Source organism: Meriones unguiculatus, chromosome 14, assembly GCF_030254825.1.
Source record: "Meriones unguiculatus strain TT.TT164.6M chromosome 14, Bangor_MerUng_6.1, whole genome shotgun sequence".
Classification (NCBI taxonomy): Eukaryota; Metazoa; Chordata; class Mammalia; order Rodentia; family Muridae; genus Meriones; species Meriones unguiculatus.
This window is the reverse complement of record NC_083361.1, coordinates 19824575-19837775: the sequence shown is the minus strand read 5'-3', so window position 1 is coordinate 19837775 and position 13201 is coordinate 19824575. Positions and strand designations below refer to the sequence as shown.

The 13201-nt window shown below is 39.5% G+C and overlaps 1 protein-coding gene across 1 annotated transcript in view; it reads left to right on the top strand.

The window, feature by feature from the left end:
- The window catches only part of LOC132647164 (ankyrin repeat domain-containing protein 26-like), a 78104-nt gene that overhangs the window by 8253 nt on the left and 56650 nt on the right, over positions 1-13201 (top strand). The window contains exons 4-7 of the mRNA XM_060366918.1: positions 1795-1901; positions 3541-3678; positions 4499-4563; positions 10540-10573. Coding sequence (XP_060222901.1) covers positions 1795-1901; positions 3541-3678; positions 4499-4563; positions 10540-10573 — 344 coding nt within the window. The remainder of the gene's footprint in view (positions 1-1794; positions 1902-3540; positions 3679-4498; positions 4564-10539; positions 10574-13201) is intronic.

Below are 13201 nucleotides of genomic sequence, written 5' to 3'. Positions count from 1 at the left end.
TTGAATTGACCTGTCTCTGTTTGGCACCTACCCAGGCAAACTGAATGCAATTTACAATTAGTGATTTTTTTTTTCTTTTTTCTGCCTCCTTTGAGACAAAACCCCAAACCAGTAAGGAAAAAGCCATGCTTGACTGTTTTATACCTATGTAGAAGACACAGCTCTTAGCCTGTGTGAATATACCTTTGTGGAGGACCGGCTCTGAGCCTGTGTGGCTTTTTTTTTTTTTTTTTTACCTACACAGAGGCCATGGCTTCCTGTATAAGAGACACACAGGTTGCAAATTACCCAGTTCAGTATTGATCTATGTCATTTGCTCTACCTCCCCAAGCATTTCACTTTTACTTGTCTTTCACAATGTTTTGATAAATATTCCAGGGTTTTCTAAATGATTAAGCAAAAGAACATCATAAATATTTTATATTGATCTTTTAGAAGTGAGATTGAGTTTTAGAATTTAGACATTGAATAAGGATATATGAAAAACATTTGCTAAATATGGTCTTAGAATTGTCATTATAGGTGGGGCTGGAGAGATGGCTCAGTGGTTAGAAGCACTGGCTGTTCTTCCAGAGGTCGTGAGTTCATATTTCCAGCAACCACATGGTAACTCACAACGATCCGTAATGGAATCTGATTCCTTCTTCTAGGTGTGTGAAAACAAATCACTCACGCATGAAAATAAATAAATATTTTTAAAAAGAATTGTCATTATAAGAATAAAATTTGTATTTGAGTTTTGAGTGTACATGCAGATGTAAAGGATACAGTTGGTCGTCACGTGTCTTCTTTTATTGCTTCCTTTTTTATTTTTTATTTTTTATTTTTTTGGCTGACTGACCAGTAAGCCCCTGGAATCTTTCTGTCTCTACCTCCCAGTACTGCCACATCTGGCTTTTATACGGGCACTGTGGGACGGTCTGGACCCAGGTCCTCATGCTTGGAGAGCAAACATTTTATCCACTGAACCATCTCCCCTTGTGCTGAGCTTTCAAATATCTAAGATAAAAAAACATTTATCACACAATCAAAGAAAACTCACAAAGCATCTAGTCACTTGAAGGCAGTGTCTTCTAATTCAGAAGCATGTCCTTATTAGCTCCTTTCGGGTTGGAGAGATAGCTAAGCAATTGAGAGCACTGGCTGCTCTTCCAAAGGACATGGGTTCAGTTCTCAGCACCTACATGACAGCTCACAACTGTCTGTAACTCCAGTTCCAGGGGATCTGGCACCCTCATGAATACAGGCCAAACACCAATGCACAAATAATAAACACAAATGATTACAAAATAAAAAGTAGTTACTTAGAAAAATCACTTTTAAACGAGTTTTCGATACTAGATGTATAATATACAATTTTATAATAATTCTCAAAGGAATCATAAGCCTTTTCTGTGTGACACAGAAGTAGATATTCTTTGGAGGTTGGATTTATGAGCCCTCTTCTGGAGATGATGGCATAATTCACTAACTTAATAAAGCATGTACAGTATTACCACCATGGATTAGCATCGGAGACCACAGACATAAAACAAGACGTTGGCTTACATGGGAGCAGTCATGTGATTCCAAACTGCTGTGGTAAACACCATAACAGAGATAAATTCTCTGGGACACAGAGAGCGTGGACATTTAGAGAGGACTAGAGCTCCCACGGCACATGGGGGAGGGGGCACGGGGATTGTGTTTTCTGTGTCTTCTTCCTTGTATTCAGAGAGCTTTTCTACAATTTTTCAATTCAACTGACAAATATGTGGGTTTCATGAGTTTTAAATGTGTTTGTCATTTTTACAGAGTGGCTTCACACCATTTTTACTTGCTGTCAGTGAAAACAAACTGAAGATAGCAAAGTTTTTATTAATGAAGAATGCTAATATGCATGCAGTTGATAACCAGAGAAGGTACTATAATCCTTTAACCCTTAGTAGTGGTGTATAGTGGTGACAAGCACTCAGAAATATTGGATTAGCTGGGCAGTGATAGTACATGCCTTTAATCCCAGCACTCAAGAGGCGGAGACAGGTGGATCTTTGAGTTAGAGGCTCTGGTCTACAGAGTGAATTCCAGGACAGCCAGGGCTACACACAGAAATCATGTCTTGAGAAAAAGAACAGAAAGAGAGAGTGGGGGAGAAAGAAAGAGAGAGAGAGAAAGAAAGAAAGAAAGAAAGAAAGAAAGAAAGAAAGAAAGAAAGAGATTGAATTAATAGGAACTAGAACAACTTACAATCATTGAGATATAAAAAAAACCTCAACACCAGTCATCAGTACTATGCAAAAAAGAAATTATTCAGAACAGACAACACGAAGAACTGTACCTATTATAGCACATGGTTATCCCCTTACATTTTTACTGATAACTGGTTTTGCCAGCCACATAGTCTTGTAGCAGCTGATGGGCTTCCATAAGTTTTATTCTAGCTTGATACTTCACAGACTTAGTTCTTTTTTTTTTATTTGCCTCAATATTAAACGTCTTAAACATTTTGTAGAATTTTAACCTCTGGTTTTTATACGCTTTGCTTTAAAAAGCTACAGTAAGCAGAAATGGGAGTTAAGATTGTGTTGTCTTTGGAATGACTCCTTCAAGGAACTATGAAATGCTCTTTGAGGAATATCCGATCATAACATCCCTAAATGACTATTAATTGTTAGTTCTAGATGCTGCTCGTATTTCTTTATTTCCTATTATTGTATTTTCATTTTAACATACTTGGGTGTTTTCACTTGGGGTTGGTGTTGGTACAAGGAAGAAAATGAGCTGTGTTGGTGGTGTAAAGATAAAGGACATTGGATTTAGGGTCGCATAAAACAGAATTTATGTTCCTGGCCTCCCCCCTTGCCATGTGTGTGACTTTAGGAACATTATTTGCCACTAACATGTTGCCCTCAGCGAAAAGCGGCGTCATTGATCCTAAAATTGTGGGTAGAAGTTTCTGTATGTTGTAGCGTTTAGTTCTGTGCCTAAACGCTGAGTTGAGTGCCGGTGAATGTCTGCAACCAAAATGACTGTGACTGTCACTCCGGCAACTGTTGCCGTGTTAACTCTTGTTCTTTAGAAACAGGGTCTCACTCTGCAGTCTAGGTTGGACAGATCTTGCGGACCAAGATTATCCTGCAGCGATCCTCCCACCTCAGCCTCCTTTAGTCCTGGGATGGCAAGTGTGTTGGTACCACCATTCATGAATAATATGCTCTGAGGCATGCACATAGCTTTTTCTTATCTGCCCTTCAGCTGCCTGCGTGTGAAATGGAGAAAGATCTTGCTCGGTGCCTCGCTTTTGTGCGTTTGTGACTAAGACGAGAGCCCTGCGGTGTAGCGCAGGCTTTAAGTTGGTAACAGGTCTTTAAGTTGGTAACATCTACGATGAGTTGTCTCTCTCAGTGGGGTAGGAGGCTTCGTGCTTGTTTTCTTCCTAAGCTCACTAGACCTTGAGATGCTTGTCTGCTGCATTCCAATAGCCAATTCAACAGCCAAGTACAAACTGGTCCTTAATTTCCTTACGGTGCTAAGGGAGGTGTTATCTGCCGGCTCTTTCAGAACAGCCCTCATGCATGCTGTAAGTCACGACTCCGCAAACCTCGTCAGATTTGTTCTTCAGGAAGGTGTAGACCTCTTTCTGAAAGATGCCTTTGGACTGACTGCAATCGATTACGCTGCTGACTTTAAATATCACACGTAAGTGTTCACATTAAATGCTAGTTACTGTTATACTGAGGTTCAAAATCATTATAATAGTGCACCTTATACCTCAGGGGGACATTTTTACTTCAGCTCAGATAGTTTTAGAATGGCGGGGAGTTGGTGTACATTCAGCAGTTATCAAGCAAAGGCCGCCCTGGAGGTAGAAATGGGTGACAGATTCATCACCTTGGACCTTTGTGGTTGTTTTTGTTGTTGTTTGGTGGTTCTGGGGACTGAACCCAGAGCCCCATGCATGCTTGCCAACCTCTACCCCTGAGCTTTACCCCACCCCCAGCCTCTATCTTGGGACTTTTAAGATCTTTATTTTTGAGAATCCCAGCACTGTTTATCCCAAGACTCCCCCTCTAGCACAGGGTAGAAATAGTGCCACATCTATGATTCTTCTAATGATCTAGTTGAGTCTAAAAATGTCTAGTTTAACATAAAAATGCTTTTGCTACCAGAATCCATCTTCCACCCACACCTGCTTAAATGTCCCCGGAAGCCAGTGATTCGCTCAAATTTGATGGAGCTTGGCGGAACGGGAGGCTTTGTTTTCTGTTCCTTCTCTTGCTTCAGGGCTGCCATGAAAACTGGCGCTGAAGTCCTGGAGACAACCAGCTGCCAGCTTGTTCCTGGGGCCTCCTGACAGCACACACTTAGACATAAAGGCCTGTTGTGCTTACACCGCTGATGCTTTGTGGGATAAAGTTCTGATGCTACCTGCAATGCTGTGAAGAATTTAACACACTAAGCAACTGGTTTTCAAGTCAGTAAGAAGTATTAAGTAACTTTACTCATCATTTTTACAAAGCAATATGGAAATCCTTCTTGAATATAAAGAAAAGAGATGTGAGGAATCCGAAAGAGTCAACCCAGGTAAGAGTTTCTGCAGTTGTGGCTACCCTAGGTTTTAAAACTAAGAGGCTATTTTAATAACAGCAGGTTTAGAAACATCAATGCATAAAATGTTTTATGTTGGTCTTTATTTCATTATCAGTAGTCTGGAATTCACATATTTTCAGGAAATTAACTTATAGGATATTCCCATCCTGAAAGCATATTATCTGGAGAAAGGTCCGTTTAGTGATTCTGGCAACTAAAATTCTGTAGTAGAACAATTTACAAATTAGCATGTTGCATAGTTCCGCAGCAGATCCATTGCAGCAACTGGACTAATGGATTTTCTTTTTAACTTTTGAGCTAATTAGACTGCAATTACTAGATGAATATTATGAAGTAATTGTCAGTGAAAGGTGATATGCATAATTAAAACAAAATATTTTATTATCAACTATTTTCTTGCTTACTCACCTTTCAGTGCCCCTTCCCGATTTCTCCTGTGCCACAGATCCCTCACAGGTGTGTTGCTTAATCTCTGTGGGCTGGCAAGGTCCCTTTAGTTTCTCCTGCTATTGACTTCTAGCTTTATTCCCTAAAGATCTGATAAGATATACAGATATTTTCATTCTTTTTTATTAATTAATTCAATTTACATCCCAATCATAGGTCCCTCCCTCCTCTCCTCCCAGCCCCACCCACTTTCCACATCCTCCCTCCCCTATTCCCTCAGAATAGGGGAGCCCCTCTACCAAGACACCCCAGCTCATCTTTCACATGAGGATTGAATTCATCTTCTTCCCTGTGGCCTGGTAGGGCAGTCCCATCAGGGGGAAGTGATCAAAAAGCAGATCACCTAGTCCATGTCAGAGAGATCCCCAACTCCCCTGACTTCTGGGCCCACATGAAGCCTCAGACGCCCATCAGGTATTTATAAGTAGAGGACCCAGGTCCAGACCATGCATTGTCCTTGGTTGGTGCTTTGGACTCCATAGGCCTCTCTGGGCTCTGGTTGATGGGCTCTGATGGTCCTTGTTCTTTCTCTTCCACCATTACTTCTGTCTACTCTATTTCCCCTTCTGATTGAGATTTACATGTCCTCCCTAGGGTCCTCCTTGTGATTTATCTTCATGTGGTCTGCACATTGTAGTATGTCTATGGATTTTAGTCATATAGAACAGGATAAATATTTTAATTACTTTTTATGTGTGAAGCTTGCTTTATGGCCTAAAATGAGATGTATTTCAAAGAAAGTTTCATGAGGTGACGTTTTTCATAGCTGTTGGACATAATATATGAATGTCCATTTGATCTGTGATACAAGTTAACATTGAGCTTACTCTTCTGGCTCTTGTCTAGACAACCTATTGATAATAACGAGATATTGAAGTTACCCACATGATCGTGTCATACTTACTTGTCTCTTTATGTCCAATAGTGGTTGCTTTATGAAACTGGATATGCCAATGTTAGGCGCACACACATTTACTATCATCATATCTTCTTGGTGTAATGGCCCTTTCATTAGTATGTGGTGATACTTATCTCTCATAATTAGTTACATTGTGGAACACATTTCGCCAAACACAAGTGTGCCTACTTCTGCTTGGCGTGATGTTCCATCTGCACAGAATATCATTTTCTGTTCTTCCATCTCAGTCTCTGTGTGTCCTTCCCAGTTAGATGTGTTTGTTGCAGGCAATGCTACATCCTATGCTTTACTCAATCTGCTAGCCACTGTCATTTTATGGCCTACTTTAGACTTTTACATTTGTGGTTATTACTGAGAAGGGTTTGCTGATTCCTGGAGAGAAAATCTGATTGGCTCATGTACTGTATATGTGTATATATTTTTTCTCTTATTCATCCTAGAGGCTTGGTAAATTTTGAGTTCAAGATGTTTGATTCTTTTCTAGGTCTGTCTTGGTTATCACTTCACTCATGAAACTCATTCTTCCTGGGAGACTGTACTTGTGACTATCCTTCGTTATCCTCTTGCAGGGTTCCTTTAAGAATTTTTTGCACTGCTGATTTAGTGTTTGTGAAAAATAACTTTGCCATATAAAATTACTTAGTTGGCTGATATCTTCTGTCAGAACTAAATTGTATCATTCCCTACTTTTCTGGGTTTTAGGATTTCTCCTGAGAGATCTGGTGTTACTGAATGAATTTGACTAAGTAAGTTAATATTTTTCTCTTGTAGCTTTTGATGTCATTTCATTATCCTGGATAATTAATGCTTTAATTATAATATAATGAGGACAGATTTTCTTTTCTGGTCACATCCATTTGAGTTCCTAAATGCTGCATGTTTTGTGTCATAGCTTTCCCTAGATTTGAAATTTTTTTCTGCTAAAATTTCATTAAACAGTTTTCTACATCTTCATTTTCATCTTACTTCTTTCTACTCCACAGATTCTTACGCTTGGTCTGTTGGTCATATCCCAGAGCTTTTTAATGTGGTGGTCACGCTCAATTCTCTGGTCTTTGTTGCTACCTGAATGTCGTATTTTTCAGCTGCGTTTAATCATTGATGCTGTTGTTCTGCTTGGCCTGGATATTGGGTAATGGTTTCCTCTATGGTTTTTATTTTGTTGGCTGATATTTTTATTTCTAACAGTTCTAGATTCTTTTTCTTTTAAAATGTCATTTTTCTTGCTGTTTTGTTTTTTTGTTTTGTTTTGTTTGTTTGTTTGTTTGTTTTGTCCATGTTGTGAAGTTTCTTATTTGGGACCTGAATTTACCTTCTTACTTTAGTTGTTTATTTCAGTCCTCTTTGACATTGTCAATGGTTGAATCTCTATGCCTTTGAATTCTTAGACATTTCGATCATTGTAGTGTCTTTGATTTGAGTTATTGAGGAACCTTTGGAGATGTTGTATTGCTTTATTTTTTTTTCATGTTTTTTCTGCTACTGTGTTATAGTTTGTGCATCTGTTGGGACAGACACATTTTCTTTTACCCACTTCTTGTTTTATATATGTATATAAAAATTTATTATTTATAAACTTATAAATTATTTATAAGTTTATTAAGTATATTATAACTATATACAATTTTATTCATATATTTAAAAAGTATATGTGTGGATATATGCAGAATATATATACACATACATTTGTGTCTCTTTTTACTTGAGTTTCTGATACCTCCTATCATTTGAAGAGGATAAAGCAGAAACAGTAGTGAAAACAATGATTTTGGAGTGCTACAGGTTGAACCCAGAGTCTCACCCATGCTACCCAAGTGCTCTGCCACTGAGCCATTCCCCTAGCTCCTACTATTTTATTTTTAGAGCAGTTTCAGGATCACAGGAAAGATAAGTTCAAGTTCTAATCACCTGTGCCTCGCACACACGCACAGCAGTACATTTCCTAGTCTTCTCTGGATTGTACACTTATTACACTTTATGAGTCTACAGCGGCCCACCGTCATCCTCTAATGGCACTGTGTCTGTATTTAGGTTCACTCTTGCTTTTGTTCATCCTATGGACCTAGTCAAATGTATACCACATGTATTTACTACAGAGTAAACTACTCCAGAGCAGTTTCACTAATCCTAAACTTCCATGTGTTCCACTTCATCGCTCTTTATCTAGTTCTGGAAGTAATTTTAAATGCTTATTATAAATTTGTTGCCATATATTAATTGCACATAGTGATAGATTTTACAAATACATTTTTGTATATCATATGCTTTGACTGTACATATCTCCATCCTCCATCTTCCACCTGTTTATTTCACCACCCAGTCTCACTTCCACTTTCATGTCTTATACACATATATGATTCTATGTGCCTGTATAAAACCTAGGGCCTATAAAGGAGAGAAAATGCAATATTTGTCTTTTTTATTCTAATTCCATTAATATAATGAGCTCCACCTGCATCCATTTTCCTGCAACTGACATAATCCCATTCTTTGTAGCTGAATAAAATTTCTCTGTGTTAAAACCACATTCTCTTTATTTTGGATGCATAGCTTGGCTATCATGACTAGGGCTGCACTATCCATAAATATGTGACTGTCTCTGTAGTGTGATGATTTGGCGTCCCTGAAGCAGAGGTGTGCTTTTTTTATTTTCAGAGTGACCATATCATATATTCATTTGCATGTTTAAATATACTGTTGCAAATCTTTAATTCCAGTACTCAAGAGGTACAGTCAGGAAGATCTCTGCAAGTTCTGGGCTAACCCAGGGCTACATGTGAAACCCTGTCTTTAAAAAAAAAAAATAACCTTAAGTACCTGTCTTAGTTAGGGTTTCTATTGCTGTCAAGAGACACCATGATCACAGCAGCTCTTATAAAGGAAAGCATTTAATTGGGGCTGGCTTACATTTCAGATATTTGATCTGTTATTGTCATGGTAGAAAGCATGGCGGCATGCAGGCAGACATGATGCTGGAGAGGGAGCTGAGAGTGCTACATCCAGATTGGCAGGCAGCAGGAAGAGACAGTGAGCCACCAGGCCTGGTTTGAGCTTCTGAAACCTCAAAGCCCATCTCCCAGAGCACACTTCCGCCAACAAGGCCACCCTACCAATAATGCCATTCCCTATGAATCTATGAGAGCCATTTTCATTCTCTCGCTCTCTCCCCCACCCCTTTCTTTAGTACTAAGAATTGAGCCTAATACTATTCTCCACATGCTGAAAGGCATTCATTCTTCTTTTTTTCTCCTAAAAATAAAAACAAACAAACAAACAACTGTTTTTAATACGTACGCCTGTCTGGCCTAAAACTCATAGTTTTCTGCCCTAGAAAGCTCCACCCCCTAAGAAATCCTATAAAAATGCTCTATCCGGTCAGTTAGTTCCCTGCTGCTTTCTCCCAAGATCAGAGGCAGTTACTCCTGGATTCGTCCCTCCAATAAATCTTTATGAGGTTTGCTGCCCGCTGTGACTCTCACTGGAAGAAGCCAGGAAGCAAGGAAAAGAAGCAAAGAAGTGGAGCAGGGCTGAGAGGCTCCTGAGCCCGGCTGGGGATACACTCCCCTGGGAGCCGCAACACCTCTGCTGAGGAGGCCTCTTCTCGGAGCTGTGAGGTTCCTGGGATCCAGCATCTTACGATACCCTTCCACTGGGACACTGCCCCACCTCAGAGCTGTGTGGTCCTAGGCTTCCAAGTCCCAGGATACCCTCGCATCCAAGCAGGGAGGCCAACATCCACCACTATCCCCGCTTTCCCTATGCCCGCCACCTCTAAACCCCCAAACACATCTCCCTACCAACTTCAGGTCTTGTCTTTTATTTCTGTCGTGCTTTTTTTTTTTTTTTTTTTTTCAAATTAGTCTACTCTGTGCAGTTAGTAATACCCACATGCACATAGGGGTGGGGCTAACTACTAGCCATAAGCAACCTACCAGTGGGCACATGCCCAGGGAAAAGCAACTCTTCCTCCCCAGACAACATCAGCTGCCAAGAGCTCCTCAGCCAGGACTTCAGCCTCAGGAGCTCCTCACCTTCCTGTGCTGTGATTTTAACCAGCACTGCTGAGATCTTCACTGTGGCAACTAGAAAGTCTAGGCCTGGGTCTTTGTGCCCCGTCTGACTTTGTGCTTTAGCGTGCTGCTAAGTGCAAGTACCCTTAGGCCTGGCATCTTTGTGACAGTTATTCATTCTAAATGAACAATTTGAAGTGAAAATTTGAAGCAGCTGTGCCATGTCTTAATGAAATGACTGTGGTCTTTTAGGATTGTCCCTGTGTCCTTAGTTCATAAAGGCCCCACTACTTGATGGACAGTGTTGGTTTATGATAGGGATTCTGCTAACTATATATATCGTGATAGCCTGGCTGCTGGAGCTCCTCAGGCAGGGGCCTGGCCACTTTCCCTGCCGTTAATGTTTGCAAACTTTACAAGTATGCAAAGTTTACCAAGGAAGTCCACTGTGTGAAAGCCTTAAATCAGCGTGAACAGCCAACAATACTTCTAATAAAATATCAGTCTTAACACTTGTAATGTTTCCATTGTCCTCTTGAAGATTGTACATTCGTTCTCCTTTATTTTTAATAGTGGAAGAAGGCTCTGAGGATGATTCTCCCAGAAGGTACAATTTTATGCATTTTTTTCAAGACTTGATAACTGATTAGAGAACAAAAAAAAAAGAAAATATTTTTTTAATGCTTTACTCTGGCATGGATGTACTGTTGGATTGTTGAACTGTTTTGATTGTTATGAGAGCTTTAGAAAGTGTCTGTGTGGTTGTAATCTGCTTTTTACCAGATAGGTAACTGTCACGCATACAACTTGAGTAAATGGCTTATGGTTTCATAATTGACGTATAGGTGACCCAGCTGGCTCCCCTGTGCTTCTCTTGCCTCTATGCATAGAATGATGGGGGTTGTGTAGTGTTGGGCCAAAGATACATGCCCATATCAGTTCAGCTCAAACTACAAGATCCAGTCATAAAGTGCCTAGCTTGGAATTTTCCTGGGCATTGCCAGTCCAAGGGTTTTTGACAATTGCAATGGCACCAAGGCCTTGCTTTTTATTGGCTTTGTTTTTACAATACCTTTATTTTTTTCTTAGATAATTCCATATAAATACACAATGTGTTTTGAGCATATTTACCTCCCATCACCCTCTCTTATTCCCTTTCCATTCCTGCTAAAGCCCCAAGACCTTGTTTTCAACCTTGAAAAGTTTTGGGGCAGATTTCATTCAGCTGTGGCTATGAACCCATAGGTATACAACACAAGGCAAGTCTTGTAGAGGATTATTTTAATGGAAGCAAAGAAATCTTAAGTGCAATGTTTAATTAATTAGCACGAGTTTAGTGGATTTTTTTTTCTCTGCTTACTATTGCCCCAGTGTTGTTTTCCTTAGGCCATTACTCATGCCTTATCCCCTAAAGTGTTCTCCCTTTTATAAAACTCATTTTCTTCCCTTGATGACTATAATCTTTTCTTTATTATGTTTGTTTCATTTCAGCTTTTCTTTGACTTCATATTTTTTTTTTACTTTTCACTTATGCCAGTTACATATTCCTACTTGTCTGTAGACGAAATAAAAAATCCATATAATTTAAGGATTTTAAGAAAACTTATAATCAAAATATGCTCGGGTACTTCAACCTGTTCTATTTAATTATTCATTTATCTATTTATATGGTTTGTTTGTTTGTTTGTTTGTTTGTACATGCACATGCCATGGTGCCCAAGCAGAGGTCAGAGGACAGCTTTCTTCCTTTCTCAGATTGGCAGCAAGCACATTGCCAGCCCTTTGGCCTGTTTTTAATATCTTAACCAAAATGTAGTTTTGATAGAAAACCTGAAACTCACAAATATAAGTGACTCATTTGCATCTGGTAAGGGACAGGAAGGAGATTTGAACTTGAGTACCTTAATTCTAATGCCTGTCTTCCTTATTTATCATTCCGTAAGTGTCTTGATTATGGAGGAGGAGAGTGAGCACGGTGAATTAAAAGGAAGAACAGTCAGCATCCAATGTCTCTCATTGCTTCCCAGCTCATCATCTGACCCAAAAGTAAGGTACCCTGTTGTAAGTTGCTGTTAAAATTTACTATTAATTATCTTTTAGTAATGCTTCTGTTAATCCTAAACAGCTGTATACCCAAATCGCCACACAGAGACTGGGATTTAATCTAGAACACAATGCTGGGCAATAGTTACTCCATCCTAAACCTCCAAGCCCTCATAGTTTCCTAACATTTAAATTCACCCATTATACTTGCTTTTTGTGCAATCTTAGGTCTAGTTCATTCTCCACATCATTCCAAGACCTCTGCTCCTGCCCCTGCTCTCACAGCTCTGCTCTCTCTCCTACTTTGCCTCCCACCTTCCTGTCCTCTGGTTCCTCCCTCTCTTCCTGCTTCCTTTCCCTTGCTCCACATTGTGGCTAGCTGCTTTATTTTGGCATGTATACACAAAGTTGAGACAGGCGATGCTTAGAATAAGCATTACAAAGCAATGTCTGGATTGAAACCAGAGAGTCGGGGAGAGAAATCAGCATTTGAATAAACAAGGGTAAAGTGTATACATTCCAAACGAACATTATACCAACGGTACCCTAAAAGTAATTCTCCCTGGAGGTGGTATTGTGTGTCTGTAATGCCAGCACTCAGAAGGCTGAGGCAGGAGTATGGACACGGGTTTAAGGTCAGCCTGGGCTACATAGGGATAGGCCATCGACCTATATAACAAGACCCTCTCTCAAAATGTGAAAGAATTATTTTTTTATGTTTTCTCCACATCTTTTTCTCTGGTGTACACAATAACAACATGGAGCCTGGAATTATTTTTTTATGTTTTCTCCACATCTTTTTCTCTGGTGTACACAATAACAACATGGAGCCTGGAATGAATAATAAAAGGTCACAAGAACATGATAGAACAAGTATAATAGCTATAAATATGCTACAAGATTGAGAGGTATGAGAGTTGGCTGAATAATTCTTGTATAAACTATCAAGGAAGTAGTGAATTAGGAGGTAGCCAGTTAGGACAGGACGTAGTGTGTTAATTAGGAGTTAGTGCATTAGGAGGTATCCCTGATCGATTTGAAGCTGAAGATAAAGGAAATAATCCACTTAAAAATCCTGGACATACAAACAATTCATTTAAGTAGAGAGAAATGAATGCCTAGACTGAATACAAAAATCAAGATGAAACCACAATAGAAACTGTGAATTTAAAGAAGGCATAAAAAGTATGAA